Raw genomic sequence first — 16,036 nt, 5'->3', positions numbered from 1 at the left:
ACAAACAGTTCAGTTCCCCAGTTGCACTGGCCACATTTCAAGTGCTCAGCGGTCACACGTAGGTAGTGGCTGCGGTGTCGGGCAGCGCATGGGGACCGCATCTGTCATCACAGAGAGTCCGTTGGCCAGCACATTGTGGAATGGTCCTTAGTTTGGGTGTGTGTTTCTTCGCGGTTAGATTGGGTTGTCGTGATGCACAGGAGCCCCTCTTAGCACTTCCGGTTAGGAGGCCCGTGTAAACTGTGTGAGTGTCAACTCCAGTCACTTGGTGAAGGTGGGGTTTGCCAGGGGTCTCCACTGTAAAGTTATATCCTGCCCCTCCCCCACTGCAGTTAACATGTAACTTATGAGAGGGTAATTTAAGACTCTGTAAATCACCTTTTTCTCATCAAACTTTTACCCACTAACTGTAGCATGCCCTGATGTGTCTTGCCTGAAACCACGAGTTACTGCGGCGGCTGCCAAAGGGTGTTTTTTCTAATTCTATGATTCCCTCTACATTTTACTGCAGGGAGTAGTCCTCCTTTCTTCTTTATTTCTGCTTATCAGCGTGGACTCATGGATTCTTATTTTATTCAGTGAGGTAGTCTTTTTTACTCTGTTTATTATTTTGATGCTTTGTCTTAGCTTTGGCCTGAGGGGTACGTGTGAAGCTGGCTTCTGTGGCCTTTTGACAGGTTCGTCATTCTTTGAGCACATCTAGACTTCCTGCCATAGCCAGATGTTCCAGGCCCATCTTGTACTTTTCTAGCCCCGGCCCTAAGTCCGTCATTTTTCCCTGGAGCCCTGGTTCCTTTAAGTGGAAGATGGTATTTAGAAACTTAAGATCTAGGTATGTTCATTGCTTCTGGGATGTCATTGTCTTTAATTAAAAACCCATCATTATTTGAGTAGCAGTGAAGCACAAAGGATAGGTAGAATGTTGTTTTCAGCTGAAATTACATGAATATTTCCAGGGATAACACTGACTTTTTCCACATTTATCATGTCAAATATTTTAAGCGCACAGAAAGGTATAGAGTAATGCATTAAATCCCCATATGCTGGCCATCTGTAGATACTGTTGAAAGACACCCTTCTACTCCTCTCCCTCCCACCCTAGAGGTGCCTGCTATGCTAAACGTGCTCTTGGTTATCCCCACTGTTCTTTTTACTTCTACTATATATGCACGTTGTTTTAAACAATATATAGTAATGTTTTGTATGTTTGTAAACCATATGTGAATTGTATTGCACTGTATCTTTCTACCACCTGTTTTTCTCTCTCAACATTGTTTCTAAGATTTGCCGTGTTGATACATGTAGTTTTAATTCTTTTTTATTTAAACATTTGTATGTGAAATATTTCTGGTATATACAAAGGTATAAAGAATAATATAACACATACATGTAGACCCACCACCCACCTTAAGAATTAAAATACTGTAGATGCCGTTGAGGCCCTCCACGTACCTTTTCTGATTACCTCTGCCTTCTTAGAAGTAAATGTCTGTCTTTGTATCATCATGTTTGTATGGTTGCTTAGTCAGTGTTGTTTGTTTGGCATATCTTAAAACTATAAATGCTATCATACTGTATTTACTGTTCTGAAACTTTGTTTCCTTTGTAAGACTTATCCAAGCTGATACATACAGCACTAATTCACTTGTTTTCATCCCTGTGTAGTATTCCATTGTGTGAGTATTCCACAATTTATTTATCCATTTTCCTGCTTCCAGTTTCTTTTTGTTGCTGCTATGAGCAGCACTCCCATGACCATTCCTGTATGTATCTCCTCTGCCAACGTGTGCAAGTACCTCTAGGGTGTCCTTGCAGTTACCAGAGCTGCAAAACAAATGACCCCCAAACTGGACATATTCTGCTCATGGGCTCGGTGGTCTAGGAACTTGGACTGGGCTTAACAGGGACAGCTTATCTCGGCCCAGCATTATCTGGGACCTTAGCTGGAAACTCAGAAGTTGGGGCCTTTGATGATGGCTGTCGACTAAGGCTGCAGTTCTTTCTATGTTTCCTTCCATGTGGCCTCATTTGGGCTTCTTTGCAGCATAATGGCTGAGTACCAAGGACAGGCGTCCTGAAAGAGCTTCCTGACAGCCACAGTGCCTTTCATGACTAGCCTTCTGGAAGCTTTCTAGCATCTTCTTTTTATTCCTGGTATTCTGATAGTCCATAACAGTGTTTGGGGCATAGGTTCTTCCAATCTGGAAATTAATGTCTTTTAGTTCTACAAAACTTGCTGATGTTATTTCTCTATTAATTTCCTGCCTCTCTCTCTTCTCTTTCTCTGGAACTTTTATGAGTAGATGTTGTATTGCATGGGTTGATTCCCTAAGACTTATTTATGTTTTAGTGTTCATCATGGCCTCTTTGTCCTTTATCTTCCAGTCTTAGTATTAATTATGTCTTTTCTCATTTTTACTTTCTAAGAGCTCTTTATTCTCTGATTGCTAGTTTTTCAAAGCTTTCTGTTCTTGTTTTGTGAATATAACATTGTTATTTCTCTGAGGATATTAATAATAGCTTTCTTTTTTTTTAAAGATTTATTTATTATTTATTTTTGGCTGTGTTGGGTCTTAGTTGCGGCACACAGGATCTCCGTTGAGGCACGTGGGATCATTTGTTGTGGCGCGTGGGCTTCTCTCTAGCTGTGGTGTGCAGGTTTTCTCTTCTCTAGTTGTGGCGCTTTGGGTTCCAGAGCACGTGGGCTCTGTAGCTTGCGGCATGTGGGCTCTAGTTGAGGCACGCGAGCTCAGTAGTTGTGGCACGTGGGCTTAGTTGCCCCGTGGCGTGTGGGACCTTAGTTCCCTGACCAGGGATCGAACCCACATCCCCTGCATTGTAAGGCGGATTCTTTACCACTGGACCACCAAGGAGGTCCCAATAATAGCTTTCTTTTGATACTTTTCTTTAGTTTTGGTTCATTATTTCGTCTAAGTTAACCTTTCATTTTGATTTGAAGTCTGTTTCATATGGAATTTTTTTTTTCAAATGTTGGTTCTTTGGTAGGTTCACATTTAAGAGGGAGGCAGTAAAAAGCTATTTGGAGACTCTGTGTGCACAGATGGGACTTACTTCCTGGTACCTTCACTTACAAGCAGTCGTAAGTGATGCACCAGGCATTTGGTTAGGGAACCTCCAGGTGTGAATGTGTCTTTTTTTCTGGGGTTGTTCAGTTTTCCCAAAGAAAAGTCTTCTGGTTTCTTGTCTGGAACCTATCAGCCAGGCTCTGGTGGCAGTGAGGGAGGGGAGAGTCAAGTGGGTTTTTTTTTTTGAAGACTTTTCCTTAGTCATTTTCTCTTTATCTCTTTGCCTCCCCCTCCCACCCCGCTATCATACTTGTGTTTCCAAAGTTGCATTTTTCTCTCACAGTCATGTCTTCTATGCCCTATTGCCTGGCTGAACAGTCCACTGCTGTATGGGATGGGAAAAGGCCCTGGGCTCTAACCCAGGACTTTGAGCCAGTTTCCTGTGGTCAGCCTTGTGCTTCAACCCTGCCCACCACTGAACCTGGGGTTCAAGTTGTGAGCCTCTCAGGGTTATGAAGAGATCAGCCTACTTGCCATTAGCATCCTTTATTCAGACTCTGGAAGTTGTAGCCTTGTTGCATCTTCATTGAAATCTCTCACTCGTTGCTGTTACCTCTTTTGTTTTCTCTTTAATTGCTTCATTGTTAATTTAGTGGGATCTCTGGATAAAAAGAAAATCCTGTGATGAATCTCTCTTCTTTCACCAGAAGTCTCACTTATGTATTTTTAAATAAATTACCTAATTATATTAGACTTTGGGGATTGTACCTTTACTCTGTGGAACTAACTTAACAAAAGGTAGTGTGCAACAATTCCAAAGAGAACAATGCAAATACATTTTAATCTTTTCAAATACTGCTTACTTAAAGGGCATTGACTGAAATTGTTTGTTTTACTTTCTATTTTGAAATAAATTCAAATTTACAGAAAACTTGCAGGAACTGTCGTACTCCTATATCCTAGGATCACCAGTTGTTAACATTTTGCCATATTTGCTTTATCATGTCACATATATATATTTTTTCACACACACATATATATATATATATTTTTTTTCTTGAACCATTTGAGAGTAAGTTGTAGACATTGAGCACCTTTACTCGTATACTTTTGGTATGTGTTTCCTAAGAAATACATCCATAGTCACAGAAAAATTATCCAAATAAAGAAATCTAATACTGATGCAGTCCATATCCAAATTGTTCCTTTATGTCACCTTTTTCCCCAGTCCAGGATCCATTCACTCATCTCTTTAGTTGCCTTTAATCTGAAACAATGTGTTAACCTTTTTCTTTCATGACACTGGCATCGTTGAAGAGTAAGCGCAGTTATTTTACAGACTGTCCCTCCGTTGATATTATAATATTTAATTTTGTGGTGCAATTCTTTGTTTTTCCTTGTAGCTTTTAGGAGAGTATGAGTCCCTTGGAAAAGAACACGAAAGAGTAAAGGTAACAGTTGATCATTCATGTTCTGAACTTCCTGTCGGGGCAAAAGCATTAGTTTGGAAGTCGAGAGATCTGACCCTTTCTCCCTTTCTCTTCCCCTCCTCTGTCCCCATCTGGCTCTTTGAACTAGACCGCTCACTTATCCTCTCGTGTCAGTTTCCTTGTTTTCAAATATCAGCCCATTTAACTCACAAATTTGTTGAATTTGTTAATTTAACAAATATTTATTGAATGGCTATTGCATTTGAGATGAGATGAAATTTTTAGAAGAGGGTAAAATACCATACAAATGCAAATAATTATTTAATACTACTTAAAAATAAGGTTTTGTTTTTCAAAACATTAGCTTTTTGTGGGGTTGAGTTAATTATGTTTAAATTCTTAATTAAAACTCTGTTTGGGATCTACGTATTTGAGTTCAGTGAAACCCCACAATAAGTAAGTGGGGTCCAAGTAGTTCTGTTGCATAAAATGCAGGGTTGTGATTATTCAAGGTTAGTGAAAAGACCTGCATAGCTAGGTAGCCAAGATGTCTGGGGTTTCAGGGGCCGATTGTTATTTCTGAAATCTCATCATTGCAGGTATTCGCTTTGCCATTTACTGAGGTTTTAGTCAAGTTTGTGTTTAAAACATGTCCATTTTAACACTGTTTCTAATCAAACAAAGCATAATAGGCTTTGCTTATTAAACAGGGGGCTTACACACAGCTATTTGTATAAACCAGTGTTTTGCTCTTCATTTTTTCCCTTGAATTATGTATATTGGCTCTGTGGCTGATGCCGTACTTGCTGAGTATCTGCATAATTTTCTTTGTAGCTCTCTCGTGTAGTCTTAGATTAGTTTTATATTATGCATTTTAAAATAAAAGGAATACATCTGAATATTTATCTTCAGTTATCTGAATTTTTCCTTTATTTTCATAGGATACATTAAATAAAACTGAGAACAAATTGCTTGATGCACATACTCAGATTTCTGATTTGAAAAGGTAAAATATATTGTCTTACTAATAAGCAAATGCCTCTAACTGTTCTTTCAGGCCTTAAATATGTGTCTATATTAAAAGTGATGAAAAAACTTTTCTTGGGGATTTTTAAGCACTTTGAGATTCGATTTTAATCCTCATCTTCCCTTCACCTGGAAATACATTTGATTTTAGCCAAAGATTTTTAAATGATTAGAATATATTGGTGGCTGTGCCTGAAAGGTGTGCATGTCCCCAAACATTATGTATTTACTTAGCATAGGTAAAACCTAAGTGATATTAAATCATTGAAAAGAATTTTAAGCAGTAGTCTAATTCACTGAATTATCTTTGTGCTCCAAAAGAAAGTAGCATTCACACCAATTTTGTGGTTATCTACTTTCTTAAAGACCTGGTTTGGGGACTGTATTCATGATCTGATTTGCTTACTTAGGGAAGGAACAGTCGTTAAGTGGTCCCTATGGCAAATGATTAGATATTTCTAATTGGCTTTAGTGTATATTTTTGTAGTTTTATTTGGAGATAAGTGATGTCCCTGATTTAGAGATTTTATTGCACTCTTAAGGACTTCTCATAGGGAAGAACAGGAACACTGTCTAGCTTTCTTGTCTGCTCAAGTCTTTTCTGTGAAGCATTCAATTCTAGGGATCGTTTGTTATCAGTTTGGTATAAGCATTAGCCCTGTTAGAGCTTTCTCCCTCAAACCTTCCTTGCAACAGAGTAGGTAAGAATTTAAGTTTAAAAGATGAGATGGAGACATATTCAAAGTTCTAAAAGACAGAAAGAATGCCAAGATATCCGCTAAACAATTAACTGGCCAGAGTGCTTATTTTCTCTTGGTAAGCTTGAAGATAAGCTTTTATTCTGAACACAGCACAAATTAGATGAGCTGCCTATAGGTTGAGAGTTGTTCAGAACAGGAAGTTCTTTTTAATAGCTCTGCTTTGGATGGTAAGCCTGCTTCCTCTTTTGTGAGAGCCTTACCCGTGTATATTTCGTATGAATACATACACATTAGAATTAAACATGTTAGAATTGCAATTTATTTGATTGCTTGAATTTATTTTATTTTTATTTAATTTATACTGTGTGTTTTTATCTGTAGTAAAATTTCTAAATTTTTTTTTTTACTTTCTGTATTAAATGTATTTGTTGTTCCCTTTTCCTTTACTTGTAGCATATGAAATGCTCCTTTGTAGAGTTTTTTCTATTTGCCTTCCTATTTATTCTCCCTGATTTTTTCCAGCTTTTTAAAGTGTAATGTGGCTTTTTACTATGAAAAAGGTTTATGCATGTGCAGCTCTTTTGTCACCCCTTTCCTAGAAGCGTCTGTTAAATAAGTAATTTGTAGTTGAGCTGTATTTTAAGTTTGTTGAAATGTACTTAATTTATCTTATTGCTTTTGAATTAGAACAATTTCAAAACTTGAAGCTCAGGTCAAGCAAGTAGAGCATGAAAATATGTTAAGTCTTCGTCATAATTCTAAAACTCCTATGAGACCCTCACGTGCCAAGTAAGTTACTTCGTTTAATCTCTCTGTAAAGCTAGTAATAGGTGCACCCTGTAATTGAATTGAGACACTCATCTGTCTAAATCGTGAGGAAGACACAGTTAAATGTCATCACAGAACTTGATGCGTAAAAACATCTAACTGTTAGATATTGTGAAAGCTCATATGCAGAGGCATTTGCCGAAAGGTAATGTAGAATCAGATTGGGAGTGAGGAGAATTGGGATGTTTTATGGTTTTTGACTCTGCCCAGCTGTGTGACCTTAGGCAAATCACTTAATTTTTTGGAGCTCAGTTTTATGATCTGTAAAAACAAGGACATTGGGCTAGAACATCTCAAAAGGTCTTTTAGCCCTAAACTTCCAGAAACTTTATTCCCATGTTAATGGAAGGAATTATGAAGATGGATCTGCATTACGTTGTGTGGATTTTTCTATTTAGTTTTTCCAAATTAGCTTTGTTATAATCTAAGAGCATTATCTTGATGATTCATTTATACAGTAAGTTTTTTTCATATTAGAATTGTTTTTATTGTGATTTTGATGTAAATAAAGAGTATTCAATAAGTAGGTCATAACTTCCTAATATTGATGTTTTATCAGAAAAAGATTAACTTGCAAATGTTAACCTAAGTTGTAATTGTCAAATTAGAAACTTTTTCTAGATCTTTACTAATTAATATTAGTAGGACATAATGAATTATTGAAAGATAAGATAATGTAAATAACTGAAATTGGACATTTGAGATTGAACAAAAAGGAGGGCTAAAGTTGGAGTCAGAGAAGGGCCTTTCTGTGGAGGGACGCGTTAACGGAGAGGGAAGACGTGCAGAGTCGTTCAGGTGGGAGGTGTGGAGGGAGGGGTGTTCCAGGCAGAGACAGTGCTCTTGCTGAGTCCTGAGGTAGGAAAGAGCTTAGTCTTATGTTTGAAGAACCCAGAGGAGGCTCATGTGGGATAAAGGAGCCCCAGATAAAATCACAGACCCATCATACATAGCTTTCTAAGCCAGGGTCAAGGGTTTGGATTTTACTCTAAGTCCATTGGGACACCTTTGACGGGTTTTATATAGTAAAATTGTGTCACCTGATTTCTATTTTTTTTAATGCACCTGCCATGAGGAGGGGAAAAGAGTAGAAGCAGAGAGACTAATTAGGCTATTGCAGGGCTAGGAGAGAGATGGTGCTAGCTGGGTGGTGGCCATAGAAATGGACAGACGAGAAGGATTTGAGAAGATTCTGGAGGGTAGTACTCACCAAACATGGTTATGAATTGGATGGCAAGGTAAGAAAGGGAGCCATCAGGTAAGTCCTTTGTTTCTGTCTTGAACAGCTAAGGGTGTCACATTGAACCAGGGAGGAGATGGGAAGAGCAGACCATGGGGTAAAGATCAGAATTTCCGTCTTGAAGATTTTAGTTTGAGATTCATGTAAATTCCAAGTGGAAATCAAGCAGGTGATGATAAATTTCTGTTTGGAGTGCAGAAATAAGGCTGGAGTTACAGATATTGGAGTCGTCTTTCTGGATAGGGCTTAAAGCTATTGGATGGATGCGTGTGTTCAGTGAGAAGCAAGCCCAGGACAAAGCTCTGAAGAACCCCAGTGTTTTGGTGTTGGGTAGAGAAGGAGCTGGCAAAGGAACCTGAGAAAGAGCTGCTGGAAACCAGGAGAAAGACTGAAGCAGCTGTTGAGAGAGCCAGTGAGATGAAGGATGAGGGTCTGTTGGATTTGTAAGCTGGAGGTTCCTGATGACCTGGAGAGCAGTTGGCACGGAGTGATAGAAGCGGAAGCCAGTTGTGAATGTATCGAAGAGTGAATGAACACAACCTAGATGTCTAACAGCCTGAATGTCAGTATCTCGTGGTACATTTATGCATAGCACTGCTCAGCCTGCCGGTGCACAGACTAGATTGGCGGTTGGCAAACTACAGCTCCCCAGCCAAATCTAGCCTACTGCCTGTGTTTTTTGGTTTTTTTTTTTTTTTGCTCCGGGCTGCACAGCTTGCGGGATCTTAGTTCCCTGACCAGGGGTTGAACCCGGGCCCACGGCAGTGAAAGCGCGGAGTCCTAACCACTGGACTGCCAGGGAATTCCCATACCACCTGTTTTTGTAAGGCCTGTGAGCAAAGAATGGTTTTTGTTTTTAAATGTTTGGAAAAAAAAAATCAAAGAATAATATTTCATGACACCTGAAAGCTATATGAAATTCAGCTTTCAGTGTCCAGAAATAAAGTTTTATTGGAACATACCTAAGCTTATTCATTTGTGTATCGTCCATAGGTGCTTTGTGCTGCAGTGACAAAGTTGAGTAGTTGTGACAGAGACTATCTGGCCCATAATACCTAAAATATTTATTATCTGGCTCTTTACTCACAGTTGCCAACCCCATAACTAGCCTGTCAACATGGTTTAATCTTAAGAACATAATATGGAACAACAACAAAAAACTAGTTGCAGAAGAAATTGGGTACTAGTTATATCGACGTTAGCATGTAAATGAGCTCTGCAGCTCTTACAGGTCATAGAGATGGAGTAAACGTGTAAAAGCACTCGTGGGGATGCTGAACACAAATTTAGCATGAACAGTTGCTTTTGGGAAGAATGAGGCTGGAAAGGTACACGGGGGACTTCAGTGGTATCTGTATTGTTCCGCTCCGTAGAATTCTAAAGGATATACAGCAGAGAATCAAGATTTTATAAAGCGGGTTGGTTGGTGCCTGAGTATCATCTGGATGTCTTCATGCTTGAACTATTTTACATTTAAAAAAAAATAAATTTATTTATTTATTTTTAGCTGCGTTGGGTCTTCGTTGCTGCACGCAGGCTTTCTCTAGTTGTGGCGAGCGGGGGCTACTCTTCGTTGCGGTGCACAGGCTTCTCATTGCGGTGGCTTCTCGTTGCGGAGCACGGGCTCTAGGCGAGTGGGCTCTAGAGCGCAGGCTCAGTAGTTGTGGCGCACGGGCTTAGTTGCTCTGCAGCATGTGAGATCTTCCTGGACCAGGGCTTGAACCCATGTCCCCTGAATTGGCAGGCGGATTCTTAACCACTGCGCCACGAGGGAAGTCCTACATTTTTAAAGTGAACAGGAACCAATAAAGGATTAGTATCCAGAATATAAAGAACTTCTACAAATCAATAAAAAAAGAGAACCTCCTCAATAAAAAAGTGATAAAAGAATATGAATAAGCTGTTCACAGAAAAAGAAACCTAAATGGCTAATGAAAATGAAAAGATGCTCATTTCACTAATAATCAGAAAATTGCAAATGAAAACAGTAATGGGATACCACTCACACCATCAGACAGGCCAGTCATTGTAAAGTTTCATAAAGATATGAAGAAAAGGAACTCTCAAACTACTGGTTGGACTGAAAATTGGTACAGCGCATCTGGAGAGTGATTTGTCAGTATCCAGTAAGACTGAAGATGTGCACACCCCAAATTCCACAGTTCTAGTGTAAGGTATTTACCTTCGAGAAATTCTGACACATGTTCATTATAGCATTGTTGAAAGGTGATACATTAGAAACTAAACATCCACCAACAGGAGAAAGGATAAATGACTTGTGATGCAGTCATACTGTGGATAAACTATTAAAATGGTAGAGCTATATATATTAACATGGGTAAGTCTCAAACATAATGTTGAGTAGAAAAAGCAGCATTAAAAGGATGTGTACATTATGCCCTTTATGTAATTTTAAAAATGCAAACAACCATATATATGCTATTTATGTCTTACAATTAAAAACACATATGGTAAGATGTTAGCATTTATTAAAACTAAGTATGGGCAAGTGCTTGTTATAGGACTCTTTGTAATTTTCTAAGAATGTTTGAAATGATTCTTAATTTAAAAATTGAGGGGAAAAGGAGTGACTGGGAGCTGAAATGAAAATACTGATAGATAAAAGAGGCAGCTCTTAAAAAGTTTGGTTGTGGAAGGAAGCAGAGAGAGGAAGACAGGAGCTCCTGTCTCGTGGTTTCTATTTTCTCTCTGGAGTGTGATGCAAGGTTATCACCTGACAGTCAAGGCTGGGGCAAGAGGTTTGAGGAGAGTGGAGAGGGTGTCAGATAGTCATATTGGGGAACCAGAGCTCCTTAATTACGGAAAGATGTGTTGGCAGCCAGTGTTGGGCGTCCACTTGAGATAGTGATAGTGATTGTGATTCTGTGGTGATACCCCAGTCGACACAGCTGGGCAGCTTTTTTTCCAGCAAAGCTCAACTGTAGGAGTACAGACACAGAGGGAAAGTGAGCTCACTGTAGTCAGACAGGCTTAGGTTTTGCTGCCAGTCAGGTGCGATGGAAAGTGAGCAGGGAAGGGGGTCCAGGCGATGAGTACTGATTACCAGGAGTGTGTGCTGGGGTGGCGGTGGGAGTGGGGTGAAGAGGAGCCCGAAGGCTAGGAGGGGCTGGTGCACAGGGAAGGGGAGGCCCAGGGTCGTGGGCCTCGCGGTGAGAGTGTCGTGGGGATGCTGGAGCACGGGAGCCACAGGATCTTTGGAGCTTTGATTTCTGAAGGGGGCTGTCTTCTCTGGGATGATGCATCCAGTGAGCGTCCTCTGAAGGGGCGACTGAGGAAGGGAGTCGAGTCGTTGGCGGGAGTTCGGAGCAGCTCCCGTGTGCGCGTGGAGGGCGCGCGGGGTGAGGGCAGGAGGCGGTGTGGAGAGGATGAGGCCTCGAGTGACCGGAGTGTACGGTGGGGTGAGCCTCAGTCGGGCCGGGCTTCACAGTCTCAGGGAGGAATGTCATGGTCTAGAACTGCACTGTTCAGTACAGCAGTGCCGGCCACCACAGCTGTTTAAATCTAGCTGCGTTGCAAGCGTTCACGAGCTTGTGTGTCTGTGGCCGGTGGCCACGGTATTGGACTGTGCACATGGAGGGCGTTTTCTGTCTTCACAGAAAATTCTGTCGGCGGTGCTGGTCTGGGAGGAACAGGCAAGGTGCTCTTGCTTCACCTCAGGGCCCTGAGCTCGACGGGGCATAAAGGGTGTGAAGTGCGGTGAGGGGCTGGGCCGGGGTGTTCGGAGCCGGGTACACGTGATGGTACCTGAATCTGGACTGTTCTTCTGAAACCAAGAATAACAATTCAGTTGGAGCTGAAAACTGTAAAATAGAGTTCATCTAGCTAAAATGAGATTGTTTTATGCGGTTCTTAAATTCCTGTGTAAACGTGGAAGTACTATTTCAGAGCAGGCTGTTTTCTGTATGTGCTCAGTCTACACTGGAGTGCAGACCGTGCAATGCCTGAGAACACTTCCCGTCCTCACAGCGCGCTGGCGAGCTCCGACGTCAGCCGGCGGAAGTGGCTGATCCCGGGAGCAGAGCATTCCATCTTCACCGGGCAGCCTCTGGACACGCGGGACAGCAAGGCAGCCAGCCATCCGGAGGACACCTGCCTTCCTGGGTGAGACAGCTCTGTTGACGATCATATTTAGAGACTGTTAGGTTTTCTTAGAGATTTCAGTTCCTTTCAAAGTTGAGGAAGTTGTAAAGAGCCATCTCCTTGTTCCTTTTATGTCTTAATTTTGAGGATCTGATTTTTACTTTATTTTGAAAGGCTAGTGCTTTTCGGAAATTTTCCTTTTGTAGGCCGTGCAGAGCTATCGCCACCTGTGCCGCTGGCGTAGTGGTGTGCCCTGTGCACGGGCTTGCAGTTAGGACAAGAGGTTGATCCCCACCCTCCATATAGCTGAGCCCCCATGAGCAACCTCGTTCATTTACTCCAGAGTGCCATATAAATATTATATTTCTGTATGCTCTAGGCTGTGAAAAGGATTGGGAAGCACTGGTCTATTATATACAGTCTCAATTTTATTGATTTGCCTTGTGAAGCATACGTATTCATTGTGGAGTAACTGTCAACCCTCATGTTATTCCCCTAGTAATCCCAGTAAACCATCTTAGTTGAGGCTGCTACAACAAATTACCCTTGACTGGGTGGCTTAAGCAACAAACAGCTATGTCCTACAGTTCTGGAGGTGGGCAGTCTGAGATCAGGGTGCCAGCATGGTCGGGTGCTGGTTCTGTCCTCACATGGCCTTTCTTTGGTGCACGTGTGCAGGGAGAGATCAAGATGTCTCTTCCTTATTTTATAAGGGCACTAATCTCAGCATGGGGGCTTTACCCTCATGATCTCATCAAAACCTAATCACCTCCAAAAGGTGAGGACAGGAATTCGTCATAAGAATTGCATTCAACATAAGAATTTTGGGGAGACACAAATATTCCGTTCATAGCACCGTGTGTCTTACAATTATTATTTAAGGTACCATTCTCCTCTGGAAAAGGATCCTTCACCTGGAAGTTCACCAACAAGTTTATTGATAAAAAAACAAAGAGACACTTCAGACACACCAATCATGAAAGCTTTGAAAGAACTTGATGAAGAAAAAGTATTTAAAAATTGGGGCACACAGACAGAGAAAGAGGATACCTCAAATAGTAAGTATTTTATTCCTTGTTTGATAGAAATACAGATATATAGGTCTCTTCCCCTTTCTCCCCCAATTATATTACCTTCTTAAAATGAAATGCCTCAAGTAATAAAAAGTTAAATTTATTTTTATGCCGTTTCGGCCCCATTGCAGACAGTTGAATCCCCTAGTTGTTAATTTTTTTTTTAAGTAATTAATTAATTAATTAGGCTATGACGGGTCTTAGTTGCAGCACACGGGATCTTCATTGAGGCATGTGGGATCTTTTGTTGCGACGTGCTGGCTCTTCATTGTGGCGCTCGGGCTTCTCTCTAGTTGTGACGTGCGGGTTTTCTCTCTCTAGTTGTGGCGCTCAGGCTCCAGGGCGTGTGAGCCCAGTAGTTGTGGCACGCCGGCTTAGTTGCCCCGCGGCATGTGGGATCTTAGTTCCCCGCCCGACCAGGGATCAAACCCCATCCCCTGCATTGGAAGGTGGATTCTTTACCACTGGACCACCAGGGAAGTCTCCCCCAGTTGTTAATTTATCATTGTCATCACATACGTACCTTTTCAAATGACATATTATGTTCTGATTATTAAAGATTTACATGGCATTCTTAAGGATATTTGAAAACTTTCCATATCAATTTGTCTTACTTGCACACATCAAAAAGTTATGACAGGCATTTGGTGTTCATAAAGTGAGATGTAACATTTCCTACTCTCCCTTTCTTGGTTACTGAGCATCTATCAGTAGGACAAGAAGTATGTTTAATACTGTTTATTTCACAGGTCCGGGCACTTGTACTTTCTCTGGTGCTTATTTGGTTGGGCCTGCTAATTACGTCATTAACATCTTTGGCATTGCATTTCCAAAGCAGTATCCGCTAGTAAATAAGTTAGTGACCTGCTTTCTAAAAATAAACTCTTGAAAAATCACCTTGAATGCCAGTTGTAAACAGAGAATCAGAATGAATTCATTAAAAACTCCCACGTTTTTCTTCATCAAGCATTTTTTAGCATTGTAATGTGGTGCATTTTGCAAGTAATCATTATAATCTAGATGGTGAGAAGAATTGCTTGCTTGGTGTAACCATCTGGTAATAAAAAGCAGATAACTGAAGCTAGGTTTGTTTTGTTTTTTTGTTTTTCTTTTTTTACATTTTTCTGTTACAGAACTAGTGACTCCTCGGCAAACTGACACTTCAGTCAATGCAAGTCGGTCCCCAGAGAAAGGTGCCCAGCAAAGACAAAAGAGATTTAATTCTGCTTCACAGAGATCGTCATCTTTACCACCTTCAAATCGTAAATCAAGTACTCCAAGTAAGAGCTAGAGGTTTATGTCTCGTGGGCTTGGAAGAGTGGCATCTGAGCCGTACACACTGTTTGATGCTTTCTGTTTCCCTTACACTCTTCCTAGCGCCTAGTACAGTGCTCTGAACACAGAATCCCTAAATATGATCTTGTTCAATAACACCGTCTGATTGCACAGTTACTATGACTATAACTGAAGAAATTCTCACCATTTATCAAAGTGAGATTTTTGAGTGTGTCCCGCAAATGTTTTGCAACTAATACCATTTCACAGTTTTTGAGACAAACTCAACTAGCTATTTTGACAGCTATCTAATTAAACATTAGTTCAAACAAATTAAGCTAGCCTGAAAAATGATGTTTTTTTCCATATATTTACCTAAGGTTACTCAGCATTAGTCACCTTTTTCTTTAGCCAATTATAAGTATGGTCTTAAAGTTAAGCATTGGGCTTCTGTGTCCTTAATTTCCATTTCCATAACTGCTGAGGAGATTTGTGTATGACTGTGTTATTAGGAATGTTCACTAGTGCACTGGTGTTTCCATCTTATTTCCAGTCGACTTCTAAAATCCTGAAAAACCAGTTTTGAGTCAGAGTGCTGCAACTACAGTCTGATACACTAAAATCTTGCCAGTGGTTTCCTCTAGATGTTCGGATTATGAACTATTTTTACTTTGTATACTCTTATTTATCTTTCAAAAAGTTTTACAATGAACATGTATTCTTAGTTAGAAATAAGGTACTGAAAAAGAAGCTATGCTCTGCCAACCTAGCACATACATAGAAGGAACAGACTGTCTCCTCTTCGTTTTCCTCTGTAGCAAAAAGAGAGATTATGTTAACACCAGTGACTGTGGCTTATAGTCCAAAGCGATCCCCTAAAGAAAATTTGTCCCCAGGATTTAGTCATCTACTTAGCAAAAATGAAAGCAGCCCGATTCGGTAAGTTCTCTAAAATTGTTGAATAAAATATATATAGTATTGATTTTTTTAAAATGTCAACTTATGCCTCTAGCTGTCACTAATTTTTCAGTTGTTAATGGGGATTCTATGGATTTAAATCATTTAAATAAATGTCATACTAAAAATAAAAAAGTACTATAATACGTGAAAACAGTTTTTAAGTATGTAAACTGGCTACTATAAAATTTAAATACTGCCTCAGAACCTCTTCCAGCCTTTGGATATAGAATGATAATTCTTTGTTCTCCTGAAAAGGTATAAGATACAGGGAAAATTGGGGGCCATTTGTACAAGAAAGCGGGCTGTCCTGGTATGGCCCTGGCACTAAACATAAGTTTACCTGTGCTCCTGAGAAAGTTGTCCCCTCTGAAGTGTG

The 16,036-nt window shown here is 40.4% G+C and overlaps 1 protein-coding gene across 14 annotated transcripts in view; it reads left to right on the top strand.

Annotated features, from left to right (window-relative positions):
* Positions 1–16,036, top strand: part of MPHOSPH9 (M-phase phosphoprotein 9) — a 55,143-nt gene that overhangs the window by 30,986 nt on the left and 8,121 nt on the right. For all 14 annotated transcript variants that reach the window (XM_061169954.1, XM_061169953.1, XM_061169961.1 and 11 more), the window contains 7 exons: positions 4,430–4,477; positions 5,398–5,462; positions 6,871–6,972; positions 12,239–12,373; positions 13,235–13,410; positions 14,559–14,705; positions 15,519–15,639. In XM_061169954.1, coding sequence (XP_061025937.1) covers positions 4,430–4,477; positions 5,398–5,462; positions 6,871–6,972; positions 12,239–12,373; positions 13,235–13,410; positions 14,559–14,705; positions 15,519–15,639 — 794 coding nt within the window. The remainder of the gene's footprint in view (positions 1–4,429; positions 4,478–5,397; positions 5,463–6,870; positions 6,973–12,238; positions 12,374–13,234; positions 13,411–14,558; positions 14,706–15,518; positions 15,640–16,036) is intronic.

Source organism: Eubalaena glacialis, chromosome 15 (assembly GCF_028564815.1).
Source record: "Eubalaena glacialis isolate mEubGla1 chromosome 15, mEubGla1.1.hap2.+ XY, whole genome shotgun sequence".
Lineage (NCBI taxonomy): Eukaryota > Metazoa > Chordata > Mammalia > Artiodactyla > Balaenidae > Eubalaena > Eubalaena glacialis.
The sequence above is the reverse complement of the archived record's forward strand: the minus strand, read 5'-3'. Positions and strand labels throughout refer to the sequence as shown.